The sequence below is a fragment of the Malaclemys terrapin genome, chromosome 6, assembly GCF_027887155.1.
Source record: "Malaclemys terrapin pileata isolate rMalTer1 chromosome 6, rMalTer1.hap1, whole genome shotgun sequence".
Taxonomy (NCBI): domain Eukaryota; kingdom Metazoa; phylum Chordata; order Testudines; family Emydidae; genus Malaclemys; species Malaclemys terrapin.
In genome coordinates, this window is record NC_071510.1 from 44,690,255 (window position 1) to 44,717,574 (window position 27,320).

General features: G+C 39.9%; 1 protein-coding gene across 3 annotated transcripts in view; it reads right to left on the reverse strand.

The window, feature by feature from the left end:
* The window catches only part of AGTPBP1 (ATP/GTP binding carboxypeptidase 1), a 128,311-nt gene that overhangs the window by 91,195 nt on the left and 9,796 nt on the right, over nucleotides 1-27,320 (reverse strand). For 2 of the 3 annotated variants that reach the window (XM_054032072.1, XM_054032070.1), the window contains exons 2-3: nucleotides 16,381-16,454; nucleotides 5,058-5,188 (exon numbers count right to left, since the gene is read on the reverse strand). In XM_054032072.1, the coding sequence (XP_053888047.1) occupies nucleotides 5,058-5,188; nucleotides 16,381-16,412 (163 nt within the window). In that variant the 5' untranslated portion in view covers nucleotides 16,413-16,454. Of the gene's footprint in view, nucleotides 1-5,057; nucleotides 5,189-16,380; nucleotides 16,455-27,320 lie in introns of those variants that run through there. The other variant, XM_054032073.1, reaches the window with a different exon arrangement.

Consider the following 27,320-nt stretch of genomic DNA (forward strand, 5'->3'; position numbering starts at 1 on the left):
AAGACAGAAAAACACCTTCAATAATGCCGTTTTTTATATTACACATATATACATACACTGTATAATTAGCCTTTATCATAGAAGCCTACCATATATGTAAAAGTCTAGTAAGTATGTATAAGAGTACATACACATATATACATACACATTACATATCCACACACACACACACACACACACACACACACACACAGACACACACACAGTGTAAATCCCAAACCTCTGCTCTTTGCCCTCCCCCAGTTAGTGCATGAGAAAATTAATGAAAAAGCTTGAAAAATTTCATCCACAACAAAGTCAACCACTAATAGGCATGCCAACCGTTAGTCAAATGTAAGGTGATCAAATGTCCCGATTTTATAGGGACAGTCCCGATTTTGGGGTCTCTCATATAGGTGCCTATTAACCCAACCCCACCCCACCCCTGTCCCGAATTTTCACACTTGCTGTCTGGTCACCCTAGTCAAATTATAAACAAACACACCACACCTACGTGGTAATTAACGTTTTGGTATTCAAGGTAATAAATCCCAAAACCACACCTCCTTCCCAGTTTGTGAGAAATTTTGTTAAGTTTGTCGTAAGTAACCGATGATCTCTATTATTTATGAATAAAGTTCTTAGGCCTTGAGCCTGTAAACATTTATGCAAAAACTGCATACGCTTAATTTTATCACCATGAGTGGTCTGCAGGATTGGTACCTTACACTGTATGCTTTTTGGGGCAAGCACTATGTCCCTCTGTGTATTTAGAAAATCCATATCATGTAACAAGCAATGCCACAATTAAATAATTAACATCTCCAACATTAATAGTTTGTAAAATAAATCATCCAAATGTAAGTTTTCTGTACTGGGGGCTCTTAATACCATAACCTGAACTGCTACGTAATTTGTTTTTATTTCTGGGATTTAAATGTCACCTGTCCTGACAAGAGTTCTGTAAAGCAGTACAAAATAAGGCAAGGAAAAGACATAACAGTTTAAACAGAAGGCTCATTAAAATTTTGTTTGTTGCTATTATTTTTGAGAACTTTATGGATGCCTAAAACATCCACTGAAGTTAAAGTGGGACTAATGGCGGCCAGGGCTAAGGAGGGATGACTTTGAAAAAAACAGAAGAAAATATCCATAATCTGAACTTCATTTGAAATATTCATTTATATTTGTACCTGATCTTTTGAATTGACATATTTAAAGTGTAGCAATGAAAACATGTCGACATTAAGAAATGCATTTAATAGTTTCCTTCCACTTTTGGCATCTCTTATGAATTTAGAAGACTCTTTCTGTAAGGAAATAGCTTGGGTTCAGGCAACTTGACACAGATAGTCCCTGTAGAAGAATTCTTGATATAAAAAGGCACAAGAAATTTAGGATACGCTAAGAATGAAAAAGGCTGCCAGGGAAAAGTGATAATTAATCCTCCAGATCCCCATCTGACTTAACCATTCTAATAAGGTATTACTAACTTGAAAGGGGATGCCTTGTTTGGGAGGAGGCAAAAGTTAAGTCTGACACTTTTATAACTATTTGCTGATGACAGTTCTTGATCACCTTGAATAGGTCGAGGAACAATACCGCTGAAGACAAGGCTGAAACTGTAGGATACCAAAAGAGATTGGCAAGAATACTGGTGTTTGGACATCTTTCCTTGTCTGAAAATGCACTGTATAGATAGGCCCTTCAGAAGTGGCTTGACCACTATACCATTTTTGGGGCACTTCTTCCCCAATACTTATCTTTTGGCAGGATTACAGCCACTTGGCTTGTACAGTGGCACTAAGAGGCTGATGATGAGAGTCAGGAATTTTCAACTAATTAGTCACAAATTGGTTGAAGTCGGTCAAGAAAGACCCTCCCCTTTCTTTATGACTACATGGGAAGAAGTTCTTGAAACATTTTTCTATTGTAACATTGAGTCACAGGTGACCGTGTACCCCATAAGGCTTCATGGGAATATGCTTATGAATGTATATATGATATAACTGGAATATGTTTTATGCTACATATGCCATGTAACATATCTACGTAAAGGTTATGATCTACTGAACACATTCCTCCTATTTGAATACATGTATCATTTTTGTACTTGAAGTTAGGAATATTGGCTGTATATTTGCTTGATAGCTCTAATAAAGCATTTGGTCGGCTTCTTGAAAAAGGAATGTGGAAATTAAGTGCCCAATCAAGAACCGCTTAAGCCAACAATGAACTGGAAGACGCCAATCCGCATCGGAGCCTTTCCAGGAATGTGGCTTGGCAGGTAAGGAACTCAGTCATGCATGGACACGTACCTTGTCCATGTGACTCCAAAACTCCATCTTGGAGCTGGACTTTGCATAGGAGAGAGGAGGGGGTCTCCACCCACAAGAGTCTACTTAAACCCCTGGGAGATCCCTCCATTTTGTCTTCAGCTGGCTCAAGAGGTAGCCTCTCCACCCCCAAGAAGCTGGGACAAAGAACAGTAACTACAGAGGGTGTGAGTGATTGCTGGACCTAGACTAGAAGGAGACTAGTCTGTAAATGGAAGCTTACTGGGTAAGGTTTTTATCTGTATTCAGTTTTCTTAGACATAGACTTGGGTGTTCTATTTTATTTTGCGTGATAATTCACTTTGTTCTGTCTGCTACTACTTGGAACCACTTAAATCTTACTTTCTGTATTTAATAAAACCACTCTTTGCTTATTAATTAACCAATCTAGAGTATGTATTAATACCTGGGGGGAAGGAGGGCCAACAGTTGTGCATCTCTCTCTAGCAGTGTTATAGAGGGCGAACAATTTATGAGTTTACCCTGAATAAGCTTTATACAGGGTAAAACAGATTTATTTGGGGTTTAGATCCCATTGGGAGTTGGGCATCTGAGTGTTAAAGACAGAAACACTTCTGTAAGTTGCTTCCAGTTAAGTCTGCAGCTTTGGAACACGTGGTTTAGACCCTGGGTCTATGTTGGAGCAGACTGGCATATCTGGCTCAGCAAGACAGGATGCTGGATTCCCAGGCTGGCAGGAAAAGCAGGGGCAGAAGTAGTCTTGGCACCTCAGTTGTCAGTTCCCAAGGGGGTTCATGTGATCCAACCCGTCACAGTGAGATCCACTGCTATAATCCACTAGATTATTCTTTACTTCACAGATCTGTGGAGGACTGTTAACAGGCCACAAAGATGGCAGCCTACACCAGGCCAGCCTGGTGCACACAGACACAGACACAACATGGGAGGAGAGAAATTCAAGCTTGCCTCTCTCTGCAGATTCTAGCTATTTGGATTTTTTTCTGAAGCAGACAAGCCAGTGGTATGACCCAGGGGTAAGCAACCTATGGCACTCGTGCCAAAGGTGGCACGCAAGCTGCTTTTCAGTGGCACTCACACTGCCTGCGTCCTGGCCACTGGCCTGGGGGGCTCTGCATTTTAATTTAATTTTAAATGAAGCTTCTTAAACATTTTAAAAACCTTATTTACTTTTACATTCAACAATAGTTTAGTTATATATTATAGAAAGAGTCCTTCTAAAAATATTAAAATGTATTACTTAAACGCAAAACCTTAAATCAGAGTGAATAAATGAAGACTCAGCACACCACTTCTGAAAGGTTGCCGACCCCTGACCCAGACCATTCAGATGAGTTACTGTGGAAAGCCACTGGAAGGTGGAGATAGAATGATGGACTGTGCTAGTAAGGGGACTGGGAGGAGGGCAGAAGATTCTGCATAGAAGGTACTGGTACAGGTTCCCCTAAGCCTCTGACTGTCAGAAGCTGGGACTGCACAACAAGGGATGGATTATTTGACAATTACCCTGTTCTATTCATTCCTTTGGAAGTAGTAGGCACTGGTCACAGTCAGAAGACAGTATAGATGAACCATTGGTCTGACCTAGTATGGCCACTCTTATGTTCTTAGGTAAGCCACCAAAGATTAGCTAGACTGCTCGCCTACAGTACTGAGGAACTGGGGAAAGGAACGGTAAAATGGCAGGTTGGAATTATGATGCATTGATATATGCAATCTAAAGGAGACAACAGGAACTCAGATTTAGCACATTCCTCAGTCTTCCTTAAAAAGGAAGGTCAACAAGTTCCAGTTACTAAAAATTCAATTCTTCTGAAAAGGTCACAGGTTTGAGAGGAAATCCACACACACTGAAAGATCTTTGCTGTGGACACCAATGATCCTGCTCCCAGACAGAAGCAAAATAAACTGAGATCATACAGCACTTGAGCAAGGGGAATCTGAATTCAAAAGGAAGGAAGGAAATAAAACAACTAAGATGCCTCCATTGTAGTGCATGTGAGAAATAAAGCTACCTCAACATCATTCTTTGGGATATTTACCATTCCCTTTCTGTCTGCCAGGCTGTTCCAATGGATTTGGCTGTACTGGGAAGTTCTGTTGATCAGTTAGCTGCTTTATATATTAATGAGGTTCCTCCTTTGTTATTCCAGAGTATTACTGGATGTGTTTTTAGGGTACCAGAAAGAATCTTTTACCCAAAGACCTTCAAGGTTACATTTTTCTTCAGCCAAGAGATGCAGAAAAAATACTTGTGTCTTTGTTATTTTTCCCCCTTTTAGGTAAATTACCAAAAAAAAAAAAAAAAAAATCATTTCTATATGGCATGTTCTTAAGCAACCATACAAGTGCTTGCTTCTCTATTTTTTTAAATGTGAATGCCTAAATACAGTAGTAAGGACAAGTACTGTCATTTATTTTGATAGAATTACTCGTGGTAGTACTCTTAGGAGACCAAAAATACCGTACAATATGGCAAACTGTCAGATTATGAAGAACCGAGATAGAAGAACCTTATCCTAATAGAAGAATCTTCTGTTCCACATGCAAGTACATAGAGGCAAGTAATAAATACCACTTCTCACTGTTTGTTCACATAAAACAGGAATATAGAAATTCTTTTGAAGGACGAGGTGAGAAAACACCAACAGAACTTCAGTGCTGAAATGTGGCAGTCAAATATGCTGTATACAAGTGTGTTTTGGGATGAGGCGTAGAAAGAGAAGAAGGGACAATTTTTAAAAAGTAAAATAAAATATTTACCTTGACTCTGAGCCAGATGAAGGATCTTTGAGGTAACATATCTGGCAGTGTCTGCTTCTACCAACAAAGATTCTGAATTAATCTTCTCCAGCTGTGCCAGCAGACCCACAATCCGAGAATTGTTAGTAAGACTAGAAGAAACATTTATATTTATGTTTCAATCCTTATTCAACATATGACAAAAATATTTTGTTTCGCCTCACATGGCAAAATCCAATTAGTTACATTTTTTAAAGTCAAAGTTAGTTCTTCAGTGAACTAGGTTTAGATCAGTAGGTTTGTACAATTTCATAGTTAAAACAGAATGTTTTGTTCTATTTAGTTACTTCTCAAAATTAGCTTTTCTTCCCTGCTATCAATGACACACTCATTAAGACAGTTATACAGAGGAGGGAAGCGTTGTCTTTGCTACATTGTTAAAAGGGACTAAATCTGCTTCCCTTGAATTCAGTGACAAAACTCCCATTATTTTCCAAGGACATAAGTAATCACCCCAACTACTGAGATTACCCAAGAAAATCATATGGGAAATTCATGACTGACTAATTAATTAAAACTAACTAATTTGTACTATTACAAATCTACTGTTATTAGCAACTTATTTCTTCAAATTCATACTTATAATACCACAACATGTAGTCTTGATTGGAAAATAGCTACAACTATATAAAACTGGGGCTGTATCACATCTTCCATGGAACCCCCTCTACAGTTAAGATCCCTCTAGTCAAGGGGTGTCTCCAGTGCCACCATGACCAGGGAAGTCCCGGGCAGCACATCTCTGGTGGAGCCATGCTCTCAAGGAACATGGGGAAGGGTCTGATGGGGAAAATCACTTAGGCTCTAAAACCATTATGGGCCTCTCCCCAAGGATTCATTCCACAAGTGAGTGGGACAATTTTCACCCTACACCACAATAAAACATCCAGAGAACACCACTAGAAGGGGAGAATGGGGACTTTGCAGAAGTTACTTCCTCCTTGGCCATCTCTCATGAATTTTTACCACAGGAGGGGGAATCCACCTATCAGAATCCATTTTCAACTACTTTGACATTTTATTGTCTATACAGTAGCCCTGGCTTTGAAGTCTGCCAGACTGGTCTACAAAAATGCCTACAAAAGCCCCAAAGTCTGGCTAGCCTGTAGGGTGTGTAATCATCCAGATGGAGAAATAAAGTACTCAAGAACATAACAGAACCAGAGCCCACCCTCCCAAAAGAGACTACTGTTTATGGAGAAAAACAAGAGCAGATCACTTTTCAGTTCTTCAGCGTTTTTCCGCTCTTCCAAACTTTTATTCCTCTTCAGACAGCTTGAACAATAAGTCTGTTCTGAAAATGACCACACCAGGGAAAGGAAAGGAGCATTTAGACAAAAAGCTTAGAAGAAATGGAAGCCAACCCTATCCTGAGAAAATAATGCTGTTTTCTTTGGGAGATACAGGTCACCTTTTTAGTGGGTTCCTATCTTTTCTTTCCCACACCCCCATAGCAATGTTTCAGGTCTACAGCCTCTGCTTGAGAGAGCCCAAGAGGAGGTCATATCTAGAGTCTCCCATCCCTTCCTGGCTCCTGCTATCTTACCGAACAAGACTGAGTAGTCAATCATATCCTTGTGTTAGGCTTTACTCTGCACACATGCAGCAAGAAAAAAAAAACTGGCTGAAAGTTTTAATATCACTTTTTCACTGATATCACCTGTTTTCTCACAGCAAGCATTCACTTTCAACATTTTCTGATAAATCTCTAACAGTGAAAAAATACAGCCGTATTAAGTTTTACCTCATACTCTCTGCAAACCATTTTGAGACAATCCCATTATTTATTACTTATTCGCTTATCTTTAGAGAATACATGCAACCAGTTTGGTTTCTTAAGTTTTGCAAATATTTTTTGGAAGAAATACAACACAAAACTTAATAAACTATCACTATTAGATGGGAGGGTCTTTATTTTATAATGTTCATAAAAGTGAAGAACTGTAGAGAATCAGAATGTTTTAAATTGACATTGATGGGAATGACTGTTATTCTGTCACAGTTTTGTCTCATTTTGAGGTACACAAGTACAGCTTGGCTTGATGTCTTAGTCATTTACATAAAAGTGATGGTGTTTTAAGAGGAGATACATTTCATAAGGAGCACTTTTATCCAGATATTTATATTATCTCCCCCACTACCGTATTTAATTATATTTTTTAATTAAACACCTTAAGGTTAGTTCAAATCCCCTACAACATAAATCAAACCATCTTCATCTTTGTAGAATGTAAGATACTTGAGATGTCATTGACAAAGTTAAAACAAACTATTACTAATCAGATTTTATTCATTCATTTTTACATTCACCCCACCATTTGAAAATATGTTTAAAAAATTTCCATGATTAAAATTATTGCTGTGTACAACTATGGTTTCTAAGGAACAACTGGCACAGCAAAGCATTCCATTACAGTCCAGCAATAGTAAATGACAACTTATTTTAAATCGATGTACAGTGAGTTCTGGCTATTCGCAATAAAACTAAACAATGACACTAGTTTTATAAATAGCGACAATGTTGTTTATAAATAAGTTGATGGATTATTATTGCTTGAGCTATAGTTTAGAATGGTTTTGCTCTTATTATTAAGTTTGCCATAGGATGAATTTACCCTTGGATGTAAATGTTAAAACAAGAAAAAAAAATGGCTGACAGCAAGTGTTTTATAACTGTGGAAACAATTTGATGCAACAGCAGCAAAGGAAACTTATTCTAGCCACACTTCATTTCTTTACACTGGCATCTAAACTATAACTTCAGAACCAAAACCAAAGTAACTTTTAAAAGGAAGATTGCCACATGTTTATGCCCAATAATATGGCCTATTCTTAAAACTGATATAAACTGCTTGAAGATGTCCTCCGTAATCTAAAGTTTATATCATAAAATCCCATTACTAAATATATGCATCTTCTCAACTGTTTGAGTTAAAAGTGTATAAAAAAAAAGTTTTAATCTGACAATCTCCCTTTCCCCTCTCAGCTGTTCCAGTTTTGCTTCCTTGTATGTGCAACGAGATCATTAGGGTGGTCAGAAATTGATTTTTAAAAAACTGATGGATAATATCGGTTTATTTGTAACCATTTTTGAATTTTATCAATTTAAGTTTTCACAGTTGTGCAAAATTATGGGTTTTATCCATTATTTTTAAATATTTAAATTTTCAAAGCTGCAAAGAGGGGGTTAGGCAATTATTTAATAAGACAGATTAAAAAAATTAAAAGCTTTATAACTGCTAAACACCACATGTCAAAAGAAATACACAAAGTGAAAATCCTTAAATCAAACTAAAATTCTGAAGAGCATTCTTTTTACTTTGTCTATCTGCAAATTTTGATCACCAGTGAATTTCTGTCCATTTCTGTGCGTACAGTTAACGGACGTTTACCAACATTTATCAATAAAAATGTAATCCTTCCAAGACTAGACATAATCTAATTAATTCTCTAGTCATCCAGGGCAGAGGTGAGCACTGCTACTAAAACAGGAGGTGATAAATACTCCATGATAACAGATAATCTTCACATCCCTCATTCCACACTTCTGCCTCTAATCCCCATCCAAAACTGAGATCCAGTGGTATCTGTATGCACTGAGCTTGAAATCACCCAGGATGATCCCATGATTATAACGGAAGCCATGATATCTGACTGCTGACTCAATGTTCAATGGTAATCTTCAAGGATGCTCATCCTCAACAATTTTAGACCCAAAATGGACAGGAATCCAACCAGCCTGACTAGAAACTACTGTGTATTGTAGCAGCTTGTTCACTAAGAAAGAATTTCCATTTTGATCTCTCATGACTCACTCTTATACTTGAATGTAGTTTTGGGATGGAAAATATCCTACATTTAAACACAAAATGTGACAGTACAGCCACAACACCTCCCCAATCCTGTTTTTCCTCATGCTGAGCCGAGAACCCAGAAGGAAACATTTGGAGTAATAACAGTCCTGCAGTCATCCTGACAGGTCTTATACCACATGCACGTTATCATGAAAAGCATTAACTTTATTTTAATAACAGCTTATTAGAGAGTTAAGTTGCTCAAAACCAATATTCAGTACACCAAAGAAGAGACTACAAACTAGAGTAGTGTGATTAATATTAGCTACATTACCCTTGCTCTTTTGTGATCTTATTTTGTCCAATCCCCTGCCTAATTCAGCAAGTAACAGAAAATCCAAGCCCCTTCAGCCAACCCCCAGGCCTCTATATGCTAAATTTATTGTAATGCTGTCGAACCCTCTCAGCTATCCTGCAGTGGCACTGAATGACTATCTGCCAGTTAGGTAGGTGAGCAAGGACTCCAAAAGCAGGTTGCAAGGGTCTATAACACAACACAAGACACCCACAAGCTTCCAGTAGATGAAAGCACTCAAATACAAGACCTTTCTCCAATCCATTCCCCAGTAAACCGAACCATCCAACAAATATCAATCATCCGCCATAGTATTCATATCCATGAGAGGGAGTAATACAGCCAAGATCCCTACTCAAAACTTTTCATAATTACTCTTTGCAAATCTCATTCACTTCACCGTACTCCCAATCCTGCTCAACTCCCAGTAAAGGCATTAGGTGTTTTACAACAAACAGGATTTTTGCCTCATTTAGCCAGGAAGCAATATGGTCTCTAAATACTTCTCTAATAGCCCCTAGCTATTATCTTTGGAAAATCATGGGAGACGGGAGAGATTCCAGAAGACTGGAAAAGGGCAAATATAGTGCCCATCTATAAAAAGGGAAATAAAAACGACCCAGGAAACTACAGACCAGTTAGTTTAACTTCTGTGCCAGGGAAGATAATGGAGCAAGTAATTAAGGAAATCATCTGCAAACACTTGAAGGCAGTAAGGTGATAGGGAACAGCCAGCATGGATTTGTGAAGAACAAATCATGCCAAACCAATCTGATAGCTTTCTTTGATAGGATAACCCTTGTGGATAAGGCTGAAGCTGTGGATGTGGTATACCTAGACTTTAGTAAGGCATTTGATATGGTCTCGCATGATATTCTTATCGATAAACTAGGCAAATACAATTTAGATAGGGCTACTATAAGGTGGGTGCATAACTGGCTGGATAACCGTACTCAGAGTTGTTATTAATGGTTCCCAATCCTGCTGGAAAGGCATAACGAGTGGGGTACTGCAGGGGTCTGTTTTGGGACCGGCTCTGTTCAATATCTTCATCAACGACTTAGATATTGGCATAGAAAGTACGCTTATTAAGTTTGCGGATGATACCAAACTGGGAGGGATTGCAACTGCTTTGGAGGACAGGGTCATAATTCAAAATGATCTGGACAAATTGGAGAAATGGTCTGAGGTAAACAGGATGAAGTTTAACAAAGACAAATGCAAAGTGCTCCACTCAGGAAGAAAAAATCAGTTTCACACATACAGAATGGGAAGAGACTGTCTAGGAAGAAGTATGGCAGAAAGGGATCTAGGGGTTATAGTGGACCACAAGCTAAATATGAGTCAACAGTGTGATGCTGTTGCAAAAAAAGCAAACGTGATTCTGGGATGTATTAACAGGTGTGTTGTGAGCAAGACACGAGAAGTCATTCTTCCGCTCTGGTTAGGCCTCAGCTGGAGTATTGTGTCCAGTTCTGGGCACCGCATTTTAAAAAAGATGTGAAGAAATTGGAAAGGATCCAGAGAAGAGCAACAAGAATGATTAAAGGTCTTGAGAACATGACCTATGAAGGAAGGCTGAAAGAATTGGGTTTGTTTAGTTTGGAAAAGAGAAGACAGAGGGGACATGATAGCAGTTTTCAGGTATTTAAAAGGGTGTCATAAGGAGGAGGGAGAAAACTTGTTCACCTTAGCCTCTAAGGATAGAACAAGAAGCAATGGGTTTAAACTGCAGCAAGGGAGGTCTAGGTTGGACATTAGGAAAAAGTTCCTAACTGTCAGGATGGTTAAACACTGGAATAAATTGCCTAGGAAGGTTGTGGAGATATCTCTGGAGATATTTAAGAGTAGGTTAGATAAATGTCTATCAGGGATGGTCTAGACAGTATTTGGTCCTGATATGCGGGCAGGGGACTGGACTCGATGACCTCTCGAGGTCCCTTCCAGTCCTAGAATCTATGAATCTATGCAAGATTGCCTTATTCATATTAAGAGCCATTCAGCTGCACTTTACAAAAGCCAGTCAACACATAGCATAATCACTCAACACTTACTGGAAGCATTTAGAGATTAAGAAAGGATAAGCCATTCTCACTACAAGATTGTATCTTTCAGAAATACTTCAAGAGTTTCATCCATAAGGTTTAGAAGAGGCTTATTTGTCTAGACTTAAAAGGGTGCTGGAAATTGGCATTATAGCAATCAACCAGGAACATTCTAAAGAGCTTAACTATCTTCAGAACATCAACTGAATAAAACTGTCTTGAAAACGATAAACCTAGAATCAGAAAGTGTAAAAATAAGAGGATTATTGTAGAGATGGACCTGACTCCACAGTTAAGGCTGAGTTGAGTTTTTCAAAAAAAGCAGGAACTAAACTTTTCTTTAAATTTTAGATAGGATTTGCTATATTAATACTTATTCTTTGAATCCAGAAACTAAATTAAACTCACTGATGTCCATTTATGCAAACCAAGCTAGGCATAAGATAATCAATACAGCAGTTAGTCACAGCCACTCTACACATTCATGCTGCTGCCTCCCCACACCGCCATAATCCACTCACCCCAACTGTAGACTTAGGAAGATCTGTCAAGAGAGTGTATACCCATCTAGCAGGGTGGCACTCTGAGTTCGAGGGCTAGTCTCTAGTGGAAGCATTTCACAGATTTGAATCCTGCTTGGGTCATTTTTTTAAAATATATTTTAAGCATAAACTCCAGACAGTTATAGAATACAGGTATTTTAAATCAGACACCTGGGTGACAGGAGTGTTAGCACCATATAGGCCTCGTGCTATTAACTGTGCTGGAAGTGCAGCTGTCAAGGTAGGTATGTGACAATAAAATGCAAAGGTAAAAAGCTCCATGAATCATACTGTTGTTATGGGTTTGGGTCCCATAGTAAGAATGACCATAATATACCTCCAGTTGTACTTGATCACAAGTTACATAAAGTCCAACTCAGATATACCGCTGGAAATGAGACAACATTTGAAGGATTAAAGTTTTCAAAGCAGCTTGTGAATTTAGATGCAAATCTTCATTACAACCAATGGAAGATGTCTCAGTCACCTAGACTACTTTAAAAATCTCAGCCATAATATATCCTCTATTAAATAGATAACAGAAAAGCTGAATTCTGAAAATGAAGTTCTAGATAACTAAAAATATTAAAGTAATGAAACATTTGAAGCTTTCATTCTATTTTTGTTGTATACTTCATTTTGAGTCTGATATTTCAACCCTAGAATGCTGACAGTTCTGGTAGAGAGAAAAGCAAGAAGAGTCAAAGGAGGAGGGGGGGGGGGGGGAGGAAATCAAAACTAAGATTTGCCAGGGCCTAGCACTACAGACATCTACTTTGGGTATCAAATCTATCAGTAATAAGGATTAGAGGTTTTTTTTTGTTTTTATCATGACCTACTCTCCTTTAGTTTATAACTTTTAAGGTATAGTTTAACTTCATGAACACCCATCTTAACCAGTTATATACACCCAGCACTAATTAAGGGAAGACCAATTTAGACTACTCCACAAGAATAGTGTATGACAATATACAAAATCCTAGAACTCTGGTATACACCAAACAGGAAAAAAGGTCAAACAGTTTATGTATGATTCACACACAGCTGCTTAAAATAGCCATAAGAGAAATTATCTACTTTCACACCTAGCACTAACTTTATCTCAGGCAATCTGGTCCTCCTATGTTTACCCAGGACCAGAAAAATTAAGAGATGTGGGTAAGAAAGACAGAGGACACTGCCATCAGAAAGCTCCATAGGGAAAGCACTGTTCAGAAACCAAGTACGTCAAAATTCCTGGGAAAGCAGATGCTGCCGCTCCTGGGCCATGTCTGGGGTCTCCAAACATTGGAGTCAGTCTCTGATAAATGTGAAGCCTATTTTCTCTCACCCAAGAATCCTTCTGATTACTAACAGGGAGCAGAGGCACATTTTCCCCTCTCCCACCCTAAAGCCTCCTAGCTGCAGTAAGACAGTGTCCTAGCTACTGACTGTTGCAGGGCAGGGCTGCTATTATTGGGTCACCTTTTTTCCCCGGTGGATAGTGCCAATGTCTGTGCTTCAGCTTGCAGCTTTCCACACCCCACCAAGCTGCAGTTAAATTAAATGGATCAACTGGTCACCCTCACTACTGCCATTCAGAATCCTGTGAGAAGCTGTAACTGCCCACTCTTGTCCATTTCACTCAACAGCAGCTTGGGAAAATTAGCAGCTACAGAGGCACTGGAGCTATCTACAGAATCAAGAACAGAGAACTGAGCATTGGTTCATATTTGTAAGGGTATCATCACAGCCATAAACAAATTTTCTTTTAAAAAAAAAGATGGAATTCTGCAGAAGTTTATGTCCTAGGTCTCCCCACTCACCAGGGAAAGGTCTCTGCTTGCCATTGGTAAGTGGATTTGTCAAGTCCTGCCCACTTCCCAAGAGGTCTAAGCATCCTCACTGTATTTCTGCAGGAATGATGGGTTCACACATATCCATTACTCCTTCTGCAGAGGACTTTCACTACGCTGCAAGCTAAATACATCCTACACCTTGTTCAGTTTCTACTCAATGACCTAATTCTAGAGCTTAACCAAAAAGAGAATTGAATCCTGAGGAGTTACTATAGTAACCATTAGATGTCATCTTAGAATGGCTTAGGGCTACACTTCCTACAGGAATTCTATCACTAAGAATGAAGTGCAGCCAGAGTGAGGAAGTCATTGGTACTTTTCACAGTTTGTCAGCTATTTTGCTCTACTTCCTCTATCGGTATACACCGAGGATGCAACTCAGTGAATTTAGACATCAAGAAATGCTTATTGGGAAAAGTCACTGAGGCCAAGTCATATGACTCATTCCAATATGACTGCTTGTTACACGTCCAGTGAGCCAGCAAACTCAAATTTTACTATAAGATTTCTCATAAGAGGTTTCTCTAAGCCCAGTTTTGGGGTTTGTGCATTTTGTTCTGTTTTTTTATTATTATTTTATTATTTCAGAGCCCAATGCAAAGCAGTTCCAATATTAAATGCTTGTGAATTTAATTTTAACCTGATCTTTGAAGGTTCACAACCCTCTAATGACCACAGCAGGCACACAGCTCAGTAATACACACTGTCTACGATATGCAATGTATTTCGCATAGTTTACTCATTATTAGAGGTATATCTGTTTTTAGTTATATGGCTGAACAAAATTAACTGCGTTTAAAAAAATAACAAAATGACTATTTTCATCTACATCTGTTTAGTTCCGATTATCCTTCCATGCAAAAGGCCGATATATCCTGAGCTGAATCCAGTTAAGGATACCTTTTTCCTGGTACCATCATTAGCAGGAACTCAAGTTCAGGAATACCCACTGCGGAGAAAGGACTTCACTTTCCAAAAACTAATGCTCCCTGGCTGGGATGCATATTGATCTCTTGACCATTTCTAAAGATCGGTCTTTCATTAGCTGCCAGGCGGGGAAACACAACAAGCACTAGTCTCAAATGTCAAACTGTTCCATTGCTGCAGTGGACAAGTAAGGAGCCAAGACTACTCCAAATGAGGGTAAGAGATCCTCATAATGAACTTGAAATCCCTCCTGTGGTTGAGATAAATCCACATGGTGGTATATGGGTCCAACACGTAAATCCATACTCTAATTTAGAAAGGAATACTATAGAGAAATACATTGAAAGGTAAAATACCCTGCAAATTTTTTTTTGCACTGGAGGGGTAGAAAGTTTTCCAAGAGAGCAAGCTAGCTAGATGGTTTTGCTATTGCAGTGAATACCAAACTGTTACAAATGTCTTAAGCTTCTTCCATTCATAAGACATTTTGTAAATTCTCTAAATAGTTTAATAATGATGAAATAATCTGTTCCTTATATACAAACTTCAAGAGTTGAGCCATCAGCCACATATATGCATCAGTAATCAGCATTTTGACTTTGACACCCTTGCCTCTATATTAGATTGCAAGATCTTTGGAGCAGGAAATGTCTCTTGCTCATGTTTTGGTAACACAACATGTAAATTTGTCTCATGTATGTGATTTATAAAATTACACTTTATTCCTTCAGCAATAACCATTCATGGGCATGAAACCTGCCTGACTGAAATTGCTATCTGAGAAAGGTTATGCCAAAAAGGATGGGGTGAATGGGCAGGGGTTTTGCTTTTGAAATGCTTGGAGAAAAGTTTAGTACTGTTGAAATTTTGTAGTACTGTATACTCAATTGCCTGCATGCTTGCTTCCACTGCTGCCACCCCCATGCCCAGAAGCTTCTTCGTAGGTACTTGGTATAAACAAAAGAAAGTCAAGGCTATGATTTTGCAACCACTTAAGCTACCTCAACACTACAAGCTAAGGGTGCGATTCCCCTGCTATCTCTCATTGAGCTAGCACAAGTATAAATAGCAGCGTAGCCCTGGATCCAAAAGTAGCGGCAGGAGAGACATGGCTTAGCTGTGCCGAGTACAAACCTGCCGGAAATCAGTAGGTATGTACTTTGCACAGCTAAGCTGTGCCTCTACAGCCACTACCCGTGCTACTGCAGCTACACTGATATTTATACTTGTGCTAGCTTGATGAGAGCGATGCAAACATATGTACACGAACAGGGGAATCACCCCCTTAGTTCGGAATATAGACAGTCTCGAGCACCTCTCTCTATACATGCGTATGGCCCCACTGAAGTTGGTACTTCTGTTCATATTTGTAGTTATGCAATGCTTTGAAGGATTGCTATTCAAGACAAATTCGGAGATGGAATCCCAGAGATGTGCTCAAATACAGGCAGGCAATAGTTTTCCTATACAGTATTTGCAAGGTTAATTACTATGGTTGCATTTCAGGTAACAGGTGTCCAAATGACCGTTTTTGCATGCGCAGTTCGGATAACTGCATTCCCAAAGGTAAGCATGCAGTTTGATGTGCATTTTTGCATATGACTGTCTTCCAAAATATTTAGTGTTGTGCTAATTTATTACTACTTCTTTCAAAGAAATTAAATGCAATTTTGAAAGTGTTTATTCATATAGTAAGTCTAATTCAAATATGACAAAAATGCACTTAAGAGGGTGATAAGTAACTAGGTTGAACTTCAAGAAGTCTATATACTGCTGCATTTACCTTTTCTCTGATGTTGTTTTTACTTTGTTCATCTTGGAAAAAACTTAGTTCTTCAATTCACCATCTCGGATAACCTGTAAAACACATTTAAAAAATTAAGACTTATTAGCAATGTATTGTCTTGCTGTACAATGAAGTGCTACCATCATATCATAGTGCTCAGAATCTCTGCACTGGAAGTTTTAAATACAAGTGATTTCATAAAGAGTACTTGGTACACGGAAGAAAAAAGGTAATTCTGTTCCCAATTCAACATATAGGGCCTGAGGAACGGAGCAAAATTAATAGAATACTGAAAATACAGTAAGCATGCAGTAAGGTCTTAAATTATAGTTTAATCATGCTAATCTCAGGGAATACAGACTTTGATAAGATATTGAAAATCAGTAATTTTATCATAATGCATGTATCATGAACAACTTGCGCGATATGTCCAGAGAAGAAAACTACCTGCTTAGGCATCTCCTGGAGCCAGATATGTACGTTTTTCCAAATTTCTTGAAAAAATTTGAGATGCCACACTATACCTCCTTTTCTTGATGGCCGCTTCATGTTCTTAAATTTTGAGACTAGAAATCTAGATGCACCGTCAGAAACAAAGTGTTTGGTATTCTTATTTAAGTAGGACCTGAAAATATTTCTTGGACAGAAACCACAGCATGCCAATAGCTTAGTTTTCCTATCCTTTTAAGTACATAGTGTCCTTGGAGTCTCTCTCAGACTTATATGGTGCCTCTAAGCAATTAAGGTTGCAGTTTATAGGACCATAAACTGAATCTCAGTGATTCTATCCGAGATAAAATGTGAGTGAGACCCCTTAGAATACAAAGAAGAGTTCTCTGAGAGGCCATATGTTTGTTATAAAGCACTGAAGTACAAGACAAACTCAAACAGTATGTTTGGAAAACAAAGGCACTTATCCTCTTGCGATTTGTGGGTGAGAAACTTTCTCTGCGGCGTACTAGCCCTCAAGTTTACAAGATCTTGTTATTATCACTACCACTTGAAGATAACAGGCAGTAACAAAACTTCCAGTTTTGTTATGCAGCTAGCTGATGAACCGCAGAAGAGGTATAAAGTGATCAGTAGGAGAGAAAGGAGGATCAAAAATTTAAATAGAGAGAAAGAATAGGATGTTTCACGCGCAAGTAGGATACTGATGCCAGTAGAAGAAAGAGAGAACCCCAAACCAACAGCAGAAGCGACTCCAAACTTTTCAGACATTTACAAGCCAAGACCAATATAAACAGTGAGGCGTAACAGCAGCTTCCCTCCCCTGACCTGAAGCAATTTCCTTTCCTAGCAACCAATGGGGAGGAAGAATGTTTGGCTTCTCACAAGAAGCACCAACAGTGTGTGTCTGGCTAACAGGCGGCTGGCCAGTTTGTCCAACCAATGTTCAAATGTAGAATTTCTCTGCTTCCTTCCATAAAAAGAGGGAGGTGGGGGAAGAATTGGTTACAAGGACTACAACTGGGTCTACTACACAAAATACCTTATCTACAAGGTTATAAAGTTCAGATTATTCAAACCAGGCCAGAGAGATAACTGGAGGGAGAAGACATGATTAAGTTACCATAGATTGTTCTTTTATGGTAGTTGTCTGAGAGGACACTCATATTACAATAGAAGAATGCACATTAAACAAGCGTTAGAAGACGGCAATAAAAAATCCTTATAAATTTTCAAGAAGCATGTTGCCAATAACCTGTTCATATTAGTAGGCAGAAAATGTTTCATTAACTTGTATTAACTAACAACATCTCCAATTTTTATTTCTTTATCTTTAAACCAAGCTGTACAGCCCTAGGGAATTTAGAGTTAAGGTTACACATAAGAAATCCCAACATCTTAAAGAAACAAACAAACAGTTAAGGCACCCAAACAACCTTACCTCTGCCCTGTAGTGATATCATGCAATAACCATACAATTATGATTAATCTAACACAAACACTAAAAAGCTGTAAAGTGATTTTTGAAGACATTAGATTTTTTTCATCCCCACCCCCCGTTCCATCACTGTTACAAGGGTATACATAACATAAGCAAGCATGGAAGAGTGCAACGAGCAGGCTATCACACAGGCAGTATATATCCGCATCTTATTTCTTCAGCTGGTTGTTTACTGTTTGAACATAACTGCTATTCAGAGCAAATGAGATTTCTACTATACAGTACCCGTTTTTGTTTGCAACAAATAGATATCTTAGAAGTTGACTCTCTAGTCTTAAGAGAAGTACAAAATAGAGGAGTTTTTCAGCCAGGTACCAGGGAGAAACGCAATTCCTGGCCAATATACTCATTGTCTGGTCATGGTGCTTACATTTTCTTTCCCCTCTCCTGCTTCTTTTGGCAATAAAGATTGAGAATACAATTGGATGAGTTATAGGCTTGCTAAGGAGTCTTGAAACTTTGTGTGCTGGTGTATATGAAAGTGAAAAGGACAATGCTAAGAGAGATGAGACGGGAGTGGGGATTAGAGGGGTGGGAGAGAAGGAATTGATTTAATTTTGGTAGGGAGAAATGTTTTCCAGGAACATGGTGTTATAGCAGAGGTGGGCAAACTACAGGCCAGATCCGGCCTGCAAGCCTTTTTAAGCTGACCTGTGAACTCCCGCTAGGGAGCAGGATCTGGGGCTTACCCCGCTCCAGCACTCCAGCCAGGACCCAGGTTTGAGGGCTGCACCATATGGCTCCTGGAAGCCTCAGCACGGCCCCGCTCCAGCCGGGGCACAGGGTTGGGGGCTGCACCACACGGCTCTGGAAGCCATGGCATGGCCCTGCTCGACACAGCTCCCAGAAGCTGTGGCATAGCCCCACTTCGGCTCCTACGCACTCCAATGGACCCACTCCAATGGCCCCCGCCGGCGCTCCAATGGAAGCTGCAGGGGCGGTGCCTGGCTGCACCTCCCTATAGGAGTCAGAGAAGGGAACTGCCGCTGCTTCCGGGAGCCACTTGAGGTAAGCCTGCACCCCTGATCCTCTCCCTGTGCCCCAACCCCCTGCCCTGATCCCCTTCCTGCCCTCCAAACCTCTCTATCCTAACCCAGAGCACCCTCCTGCATCCCAAACCTCTCATCCCCAGCTCCACCCCAGAGCCTGCACCCCCAACCAGAGCCTGTACCCCTTCCAGCACTCCAACCCCCTGCTCCAGTGCGGAGCTCCCTTCTGCATCCTGAACTCAATTTCTGGCCTCACTGTGGAGCCCTCACCCCCTCCAGCACCCCAACCCCAATTGTATGGTGGGCCATGCATGCTCACACAACTTCAATTCCCAGATGTGGCCCTCAGGCCAAAATGTTTGCCCACCCCTGTGTTATAGGTACCTTTTCACCCAAGGTAATGGGCTTACTCACTGGGCAGATGGGTGTCAAGGGAAACCCTTCAAGCACTAGTCCAGGGGTAGGCAACCTATGGCACGCATGCCAGAGACCACCGGTCTGGGGGGCTCTGCATTTTAATTTAATTTTAAATGAAGCTTCTTAAACATTTTAAAAGCCTTATTTACTTTACATACTATATTTTAGTTATATATTATAGACTTATAGAAAGAGACCATCTAAAAACATTAAAATGTATTACTGGCACGTGAAATCTTAAATTAGAGTGAATAAATGAAGACTCGGCCCACCACTTCTGAAAGGTTGCCGACCCCTGCACTAGTCTATCACAATGGCCCCCGATCTTGGTTAACGTCTTTAGGTTTTCTTAAAATACAAAACTGCATGTACAACTTCCAAAATCACATAATGTGGGTCAGCTGTTTCACCTCCTCTAGATTTGTGCTAGTTGAGTGTCTGACTTGCTAGTCTCTCAGGATTCATGGCTAGATACAGAGGGGTGTGTGTAGTACATGTGTAGGTTTCCTCAATGCAAACCTTTCTGGCCTTGGTTTTTAGGTTGCATGCCTGGGTACAGTGCAGATTACTTAATGGATGGAGTGAGTGGTGTGGAGTCACATTATTCCAACACTGAATTCCTACAGGAAAATTGCTTATTCCCTCTTCACACGTGGAAAAATGGAAGGTCAAAGATGTTTTACAGATGTGCTCTGAGGTTAAATTAACTGAAATTCATAAAGCATGTTGAGAGTTTCAGATAGAAGCTGCTATATAAATGCAAGGTATTAACACACGCTTATAAACTAAAGACCAACTAACTTCTTCCCTTTCTAATATACTTTTCTCATTTAATGCTGTGGTACTCTTGTAACCATTTTAACCTGTTTCTGTGCCCAGTAGTTAGGGCTGCCTGTGGCTGGAAACCTCATAAACCCAATTTATATTCGCATTTAGGATATGTATGCTCTGCTACATAAATCACTGACGTAGTTTAACCATAAATTTAAAGCTCATGAACTCTGGTGTTTAGATGTTTCTGGTTGAATTGGAAAAATAGCCAAAGCTTAAAATGTTAGGTCATATTACAATTGAGCACCAGTATAAGAGCCTGAATGAATAGATAACTGTGATACTGATCTCATACACAAAGCTTACGTTGTGGATGGACAGGGTTGCAGATTTAAGAGTGTTTGATACCAAACTCTGTTTCTGTTCTCTTTATATATTTAAATACACTTTGAATGAGAAGTTTAACTTTGAATCTCCTGGATTTTGGCTGTTTTTATGTACATAAAACTGCAACTCCAGCTTAAAGAAGCATTTTTATTTGGAAATTTAAAAAATATATACACTGGACCCTCGGAAGAACGTGCATCTACATAGCGCGAATTCGCATATAATGCGGTCGCAGCCATGGATCCCAAATTTAATTACTTTAATTGCAATTCATTTTAACGCAGTCCCCGCGGTACAGTACATGGATCCCAAATCCTGTGTTCTAGCGAGGGTCCAGTGTAGTTGTATGCAGGTTTGGTCTGTTGGGTTGTTGGTAGTCCTAATGGTGGAAGTTGGACTCTTTCTCTGTAACTGGTAAACTTTGAGCCCATAGAGGGCTATTACTTCATGCATATTGGACTATATGAAATATCAACTGGAAATCTAGTAATTGAAAATATGACTAAACAAAACCCCACACGCCTTATTTTTAAATTCTTGTAGATACTATACCTGTTCTGAGTGGGCATGGGGTAGATATGGTATCTGAAAATACTTCTAAGTTTTTATTTTAATTCACTAAATTTCAAATTGACGTCTCTTTAAAAAAGCTGTAGGTAATGCTGTCTGACTGCCAGCAGTAAAGGAATATCTTAGTGTGGGGCAAGTGGATAGGATCAGAGGATTATTTCTTTAGGTTTTTTTTAAGGGTTTAAATACAAGTTCACTGCATGGTCTAGCAGACTACTAAAGAGAGATTTTGATAATTCATCAGTACACTTTGCACACAATTCTCCAGTCATGTGAGTTGCTAACATTAACAGCCCCATTCTTTTCTTTCCCCATCTCTTTTATTGTCTCCTCCTGTTTTCCCCCCCCTCTTCCTGTCATTATTTTTCCCTTGACCTAGAGCATTCAGACACTTGAACTGCACCAAAGTGCTTTTGTGGGCTTCAGAATGAAACAAATTGATATCTTGTGATCCTAGTTACTTTAGCTCTGTAGCTGGCTCCACTTGTAAAGCACTTCAGTACATGTTAATATGTGGATACTGCATGCACCCATAGACTCAGTTGTCCGCCAGCTGTCCAATGTCACAAGCGAAACAGTGCTGAATTGGCCACTTGAGGTAATGCTCCTAGAATCTCATGTAAAAAATAAAAATCTTATTCTGCCAAGCCTACATGTAACCCTTCTGCCCGTCAGAGTTGGCAGCAACAAGGGCCAGGTTCAGTATCTAGGGGTTCCGTTTCAATAACGGAATGCAAAACCAGCTCAAGCCCCCACCCAGTGACCTGGGACAATTACATACCACCCCCACTAAGCGCCTCTTGCAAGCACAGAGCCGGAGTGTAGCAAAAGCCTTTTAATAAAGGAGGGAAACATTGCAGCATTATGTTGGGGAAACATCACACAAACAGGATTCATAACGCAAACAATGAGCAAAAGACCCACCCCCAAGTAAGTTTGGCAGTGTCCTTTTCCCCTCAGGAAAAGTACAGCAATCCAACAGTCACCCCTACCCACAGTTTCTGTCCTTGGTCAGTGCAGCCCCCAGAGTTCAGAAGTTCATCTGCAGAGATTACCTCCCGAGCCTGGGTGGAAGTGGAGGAAGGTATGGGGGTCAGTTTACATGCTCCACGCTCCACTACTCGGGTCGACCGTCGATTGCCACGCCTCTCCACGGGGTTCTGCTACAGTTTTCACCACCAGCTGCTCCTCTCCGCCAGCAGTCCTGCTGGCCGCTAACCAATATGTCTTCAGCTCCCCCTCACCCTCCCTTAACACAGCTCTCAGTGATTTCAGCTCTTTAGTGATTTCAGCTGTTAGTGGGGGGGGGCCCAGTGTTGACACACTCAGAACCACTTGGCCAAAGTAGGTCTAATGCTTAGACCTAGGAATCAGTAATTTCAGCTCTGCGGCATGTAACAAGACTCCTAAAGAAGTCAAAAATTAGCTCTGTTATTACACAGTGGAGAGAGGAGGGGTCAAAGTGGTTTTGTGGGCACCTTCTGAGGGCCCTAAACACCAGGTTCAGATATGCATCCCCAGCCTCTCTCAGTTCACTGGGCTTTGGAACCCATGTCCCTTGCCTAGCAAGTGCTATTTAGTTGAGGGCGAGTCCCTCTGTCATAAAATGCCAAGTAGAATTCTACTGTCCTTGATTCCATGACCAGGATAACACCACTTTATTACTCCTGCCCCCAATAACAAAGAGACTGAGGGTCCCACAGCAGCCAAAGTGACCATTTGGGCAAGTAGTTCCTTCATGCTAGGCGGGGTGGGTGTGCCCAGGCAAATGAGATCAGCCCCTGAAGTCCTTTTCCGCAACTCACCACCACGTCAGGGTAGAGCTCATTCTGACTTTGCTTACATACACATAAGACAATTTTGCCAGAACTTATCAGATTGACCAAAAAAAAAAAAAAAAATTAAGAGCTACCCTAACACCAAGCAAATGGGGTACTTTCTACATGTGACAGATCCCCATCACCACCCAAATAATTGAGATTTCAAAAATCCAAAAGATGTTATAGATTTTTAATTAAAGTTTCAATCTGTTCGAAAACTTGAACACCAAGCTTTGTCTTCCTAAGACAAATCAATATTGATCAAACTAACATCAGATCATTTTCTCTGAACTGAGTACACTAACAGAATACGTGAGAGCCTCGTGATGCAATGATCCCAAGCCTGCAAAGCCTAAAGCAGGTGCTTACTATAACTCACATAAGTAGTCCCACAGAACCCAGGTGAGTAAAGTTACTCAGGTGCTTAATTATTTTCAGGATTGGAGTCTATTTCTCTTTTTTTAAGCTCATGCTTATACAGTAGACCCTCAGTTACAAACACCTTGGCAATGGAGGTTGTTTGAAACTCAATAAAATGTTATGGTTGTTCTCGCAAAAGTTTACAACTGAATATTGACTTAATACAGCTTTGAAACTTTAGTATGCAGAAGAAAAATGCTGCTTTCCCTTTATTTTCTTTGTAGTTTAGGTTTACCATAGTACGGTACTGTATTTGCTGGCTGCCGTCTGGCCTCCCCACAGCAGAGCTCGTTGTCTGGAGAGCTGGCTATCGCCCAGCCCCCCACAGCAGGACTCGGGGTCGCCGCGCAGCAGAGTCCGGGGTCCCTGCCCCACGTCCAGCTCTCCGCTCCTGGCCCCACTTTGTGGAGGAGTCTTTGGGTGGAGGGCACTGAGGATAAGTGACTGTGGGGGGGCTCTGTGGTTCTCAATTTGTGATCCAGTTAACACTTTGTGGGCCTCATATGCGGCCCACAATGATAAATAGGTTGAGAACCACTGTTCTACTGTAATGCAATTATTGATGTAATAGACAAAAAATGGATGTATGAATCCAACCACAACACAACGGATGATTTTTTTGTTTGAGGATACGATTTAACAGGTTATTGAGCAAGAGGCTTCTTGAACATTTAGAGGGATTAAAAAATGCTTGTACCTTGAAACAAGATATAGCAGTAGATACAACGTTTAGAATATATTATTTCATGATTTTTGTTCTACTCAAATGATTACACAGATGAATAGAGACTAAATATGGAAGGATGCCAACTTTTTATACATACACACTATGGAATAAACTACAAAAATACAGAAAAACAATATGTGAACAATTAGAACAGAATTAAAACCCTCCACTAGAACCAATAGTGGCACTCTTCCTATAGATGTTGCTGTTCCTCACAGACAAGAATTTCTGCATGTTCTTTTTTCTTGTGCATCACACCAATGGAAAACAGAAAGGATCCTGATGGTACATCATTGGTGATACTGGGAAACTTCAAAAATCCATGAAAGAATGGCTTATAAACTGATAAGCAGCAAGATTTTTCAAGACATTTGGAATGTTTGGTTAGACAAACTAGTATAAAAATAGACTATTACATTCATTGTATTCCCTATGGATGTCATCCTGCTAAAGCATCCAGTAGGACTTTGATTTTACAAACATAGGGCCTGTTCCCAAAGAGACCTGATTTACAAGTTACACATGCATGTATGTGTTTTCAGGAACAGGCCCAAAGACCACAAGCCAGGAAAACACTTAAGCATGTGCTTAAGTGTTTTCCTGAATCAGGGCTTAAGTTTATAACATCAGAATCCTACTAGATGTAGCAAGAATCTCTAGGATACTTGGTGTACACTTATCTCAATATCCTCCTGTGACGTTTAGGGATGCAATCCAGACCAGCGAGAGGTTGTGTCACTACCGGCCCTGAATGCCATAAAATGCTCTGCTCCCAGAAAGCACACACCAAGTGTCTGTGTGATAAGCAGCTATGTTTCAGTAACTGACTCCACAGCCTGCTTGTTACACCACAGACACACACTGATCTCCACCAGCTTTGGTTACAACAGCCAAGTGACCCCAACACACTACCAGTCCTGCATTTCCCCAAAACCATCTGCCCTGAGGCAACCAACCCTCTCCTAGACCACTCAGAGAAATAAGGTTTGTTTGCTCCGTTAAGAGAGAATACTCAGCAGCTTGCCACATTAGCTGGAAACTCCAATTCAAACACAGCATTGGGTTGGTTTAAATTAAAACAAAACTAGTATTAACAACAGGACACAGGTTAAGTGATGCCAAGTGAAAAAGAAAAACAGGTAGATAGAATTACAAGCAAATAAAAGTGCTAACATGCATCTACAAATCTAGAACTTAATCTAGCAAGACATAGTCTTTGTTTAAGATGATTTCACTCACTAATTACTCTTGGTCCAGCATGGCTGACTCTCTCTCAATAAGGACCTTCCACAGATGTACAAGGTGCAGGTTACCCTTGTCATCTTAAGGGTTCACTGCCCCTCTCTTTATAGATCCAGTAAACTTTTGAAAAGCATCTCTCTTAAAGTTCATTGACCCTGAACAGGATGCCTTCCTGGGAGTGCAGTCTCCATCCTCTGCTGACAGTTATGCCCTTATCACCTCCCCTTGTCAGTTTGATGGTTTTGTTTAGCTTTTATGTAAATATAGCCTCATGGTCTCTGTCTGATGACCAAGCTGGTTAAACAAGCAAATACACAATTTTTTATGATCCAAACACGCAGACCTCCCCCCGCCCCAAAACCACCTTGTGAGCTTTGATGATTCTATTTGACCATGAAATTACAATTTACATATGCGGTAATCTGCTCCATTCATATTCAAGACCAGGGCAGACTTGTTTTTACTTTGTTCAAATACAGACTTTAAAACATAGTATCAGAGGTCCTCCATAACTCCACATGCACCATTGTCACATATATTCCTCAATTATATTATTAACTAGTGTGGTTTTAGTTCTCAAATGACATCTCACAAGGCATAGTTTGTACAAATACCCTTGCAGTAGTGCATAGGGTCTGAATACAGGGGTAGTTAGGGTCACGCATCTTCACCCATAATTTGGGTGACAGAAGCTAGTTACTATAGATTGGTGTGAGTGATCATTTGATCAGAACAAAATGTCCTTCCTTTTAGCAGTAAACATTTATATTATGTTAGTGCCCAGAAGTTCCAGCTGGGATTGGGGCCTCACTGTGCTTGGCACTATAACGCAGAAGAGAGAATCTCCATCCTGAAGGAGTTATAATCTAAAGCATACATTCAATTCTTTTAGAGGAGAAAGTGATCACTTCTTCATTCACAGATTTGGTGGACAAGTTCCAGATTAAGGTAGTACAAATGACAATCTCTACCAATCGTTTGGGGAGAGGGGGTTGGGTTGGTTTTTTGAGGGACTGGTTCATTTCTGAAAGAGGCCATTTCTACAACGTAGCTATACAAGCTTAGAAGTGCTAGTCAACGGAAACTTGCTATTTTCCATTCTAAATTAGACTGAACTTCAACGTATATTGCTTCATTTACTAACACTCATGAAACTCCAAAGTGCTTCAGGGAGATTTCAAATTTGATAATATCTAGAGGTCTCTGTCTAAGGCACAAATTCAAAAATCTACTTTCTTTATGCAGCCCAATTCACATTTTTAGTGACCTGAAATATCATCAATTCTTCTTAATCAGTTATTAAATTTGCAGGACTCTCAGCGATGTTTCAAGTGATCAACTTTATGTTGTGCCTAACTCTACAGTAACACCTTGTTTTACAAGTAGTTATAATTAATATTGCAAGTATCTACACTTATTCTAGAATGTTGCCCATGGCCAGTCTAGTTTCTAAGATCTTTGATACAAACACTTTTTTTTTTTTTTTAAGTAACATATTTTCTGAAAATTCTTTAAGAATGAAAGTCAGTCAACAGCAGAAATAAAGATACACAATTTGTGGGGATCAGCTCTCTTCCTCTAAAGCAGTTTTAAAAACAATAAAATGTTTTAGTGTGTGCTCCATTCCTATTCACAGAACCTAC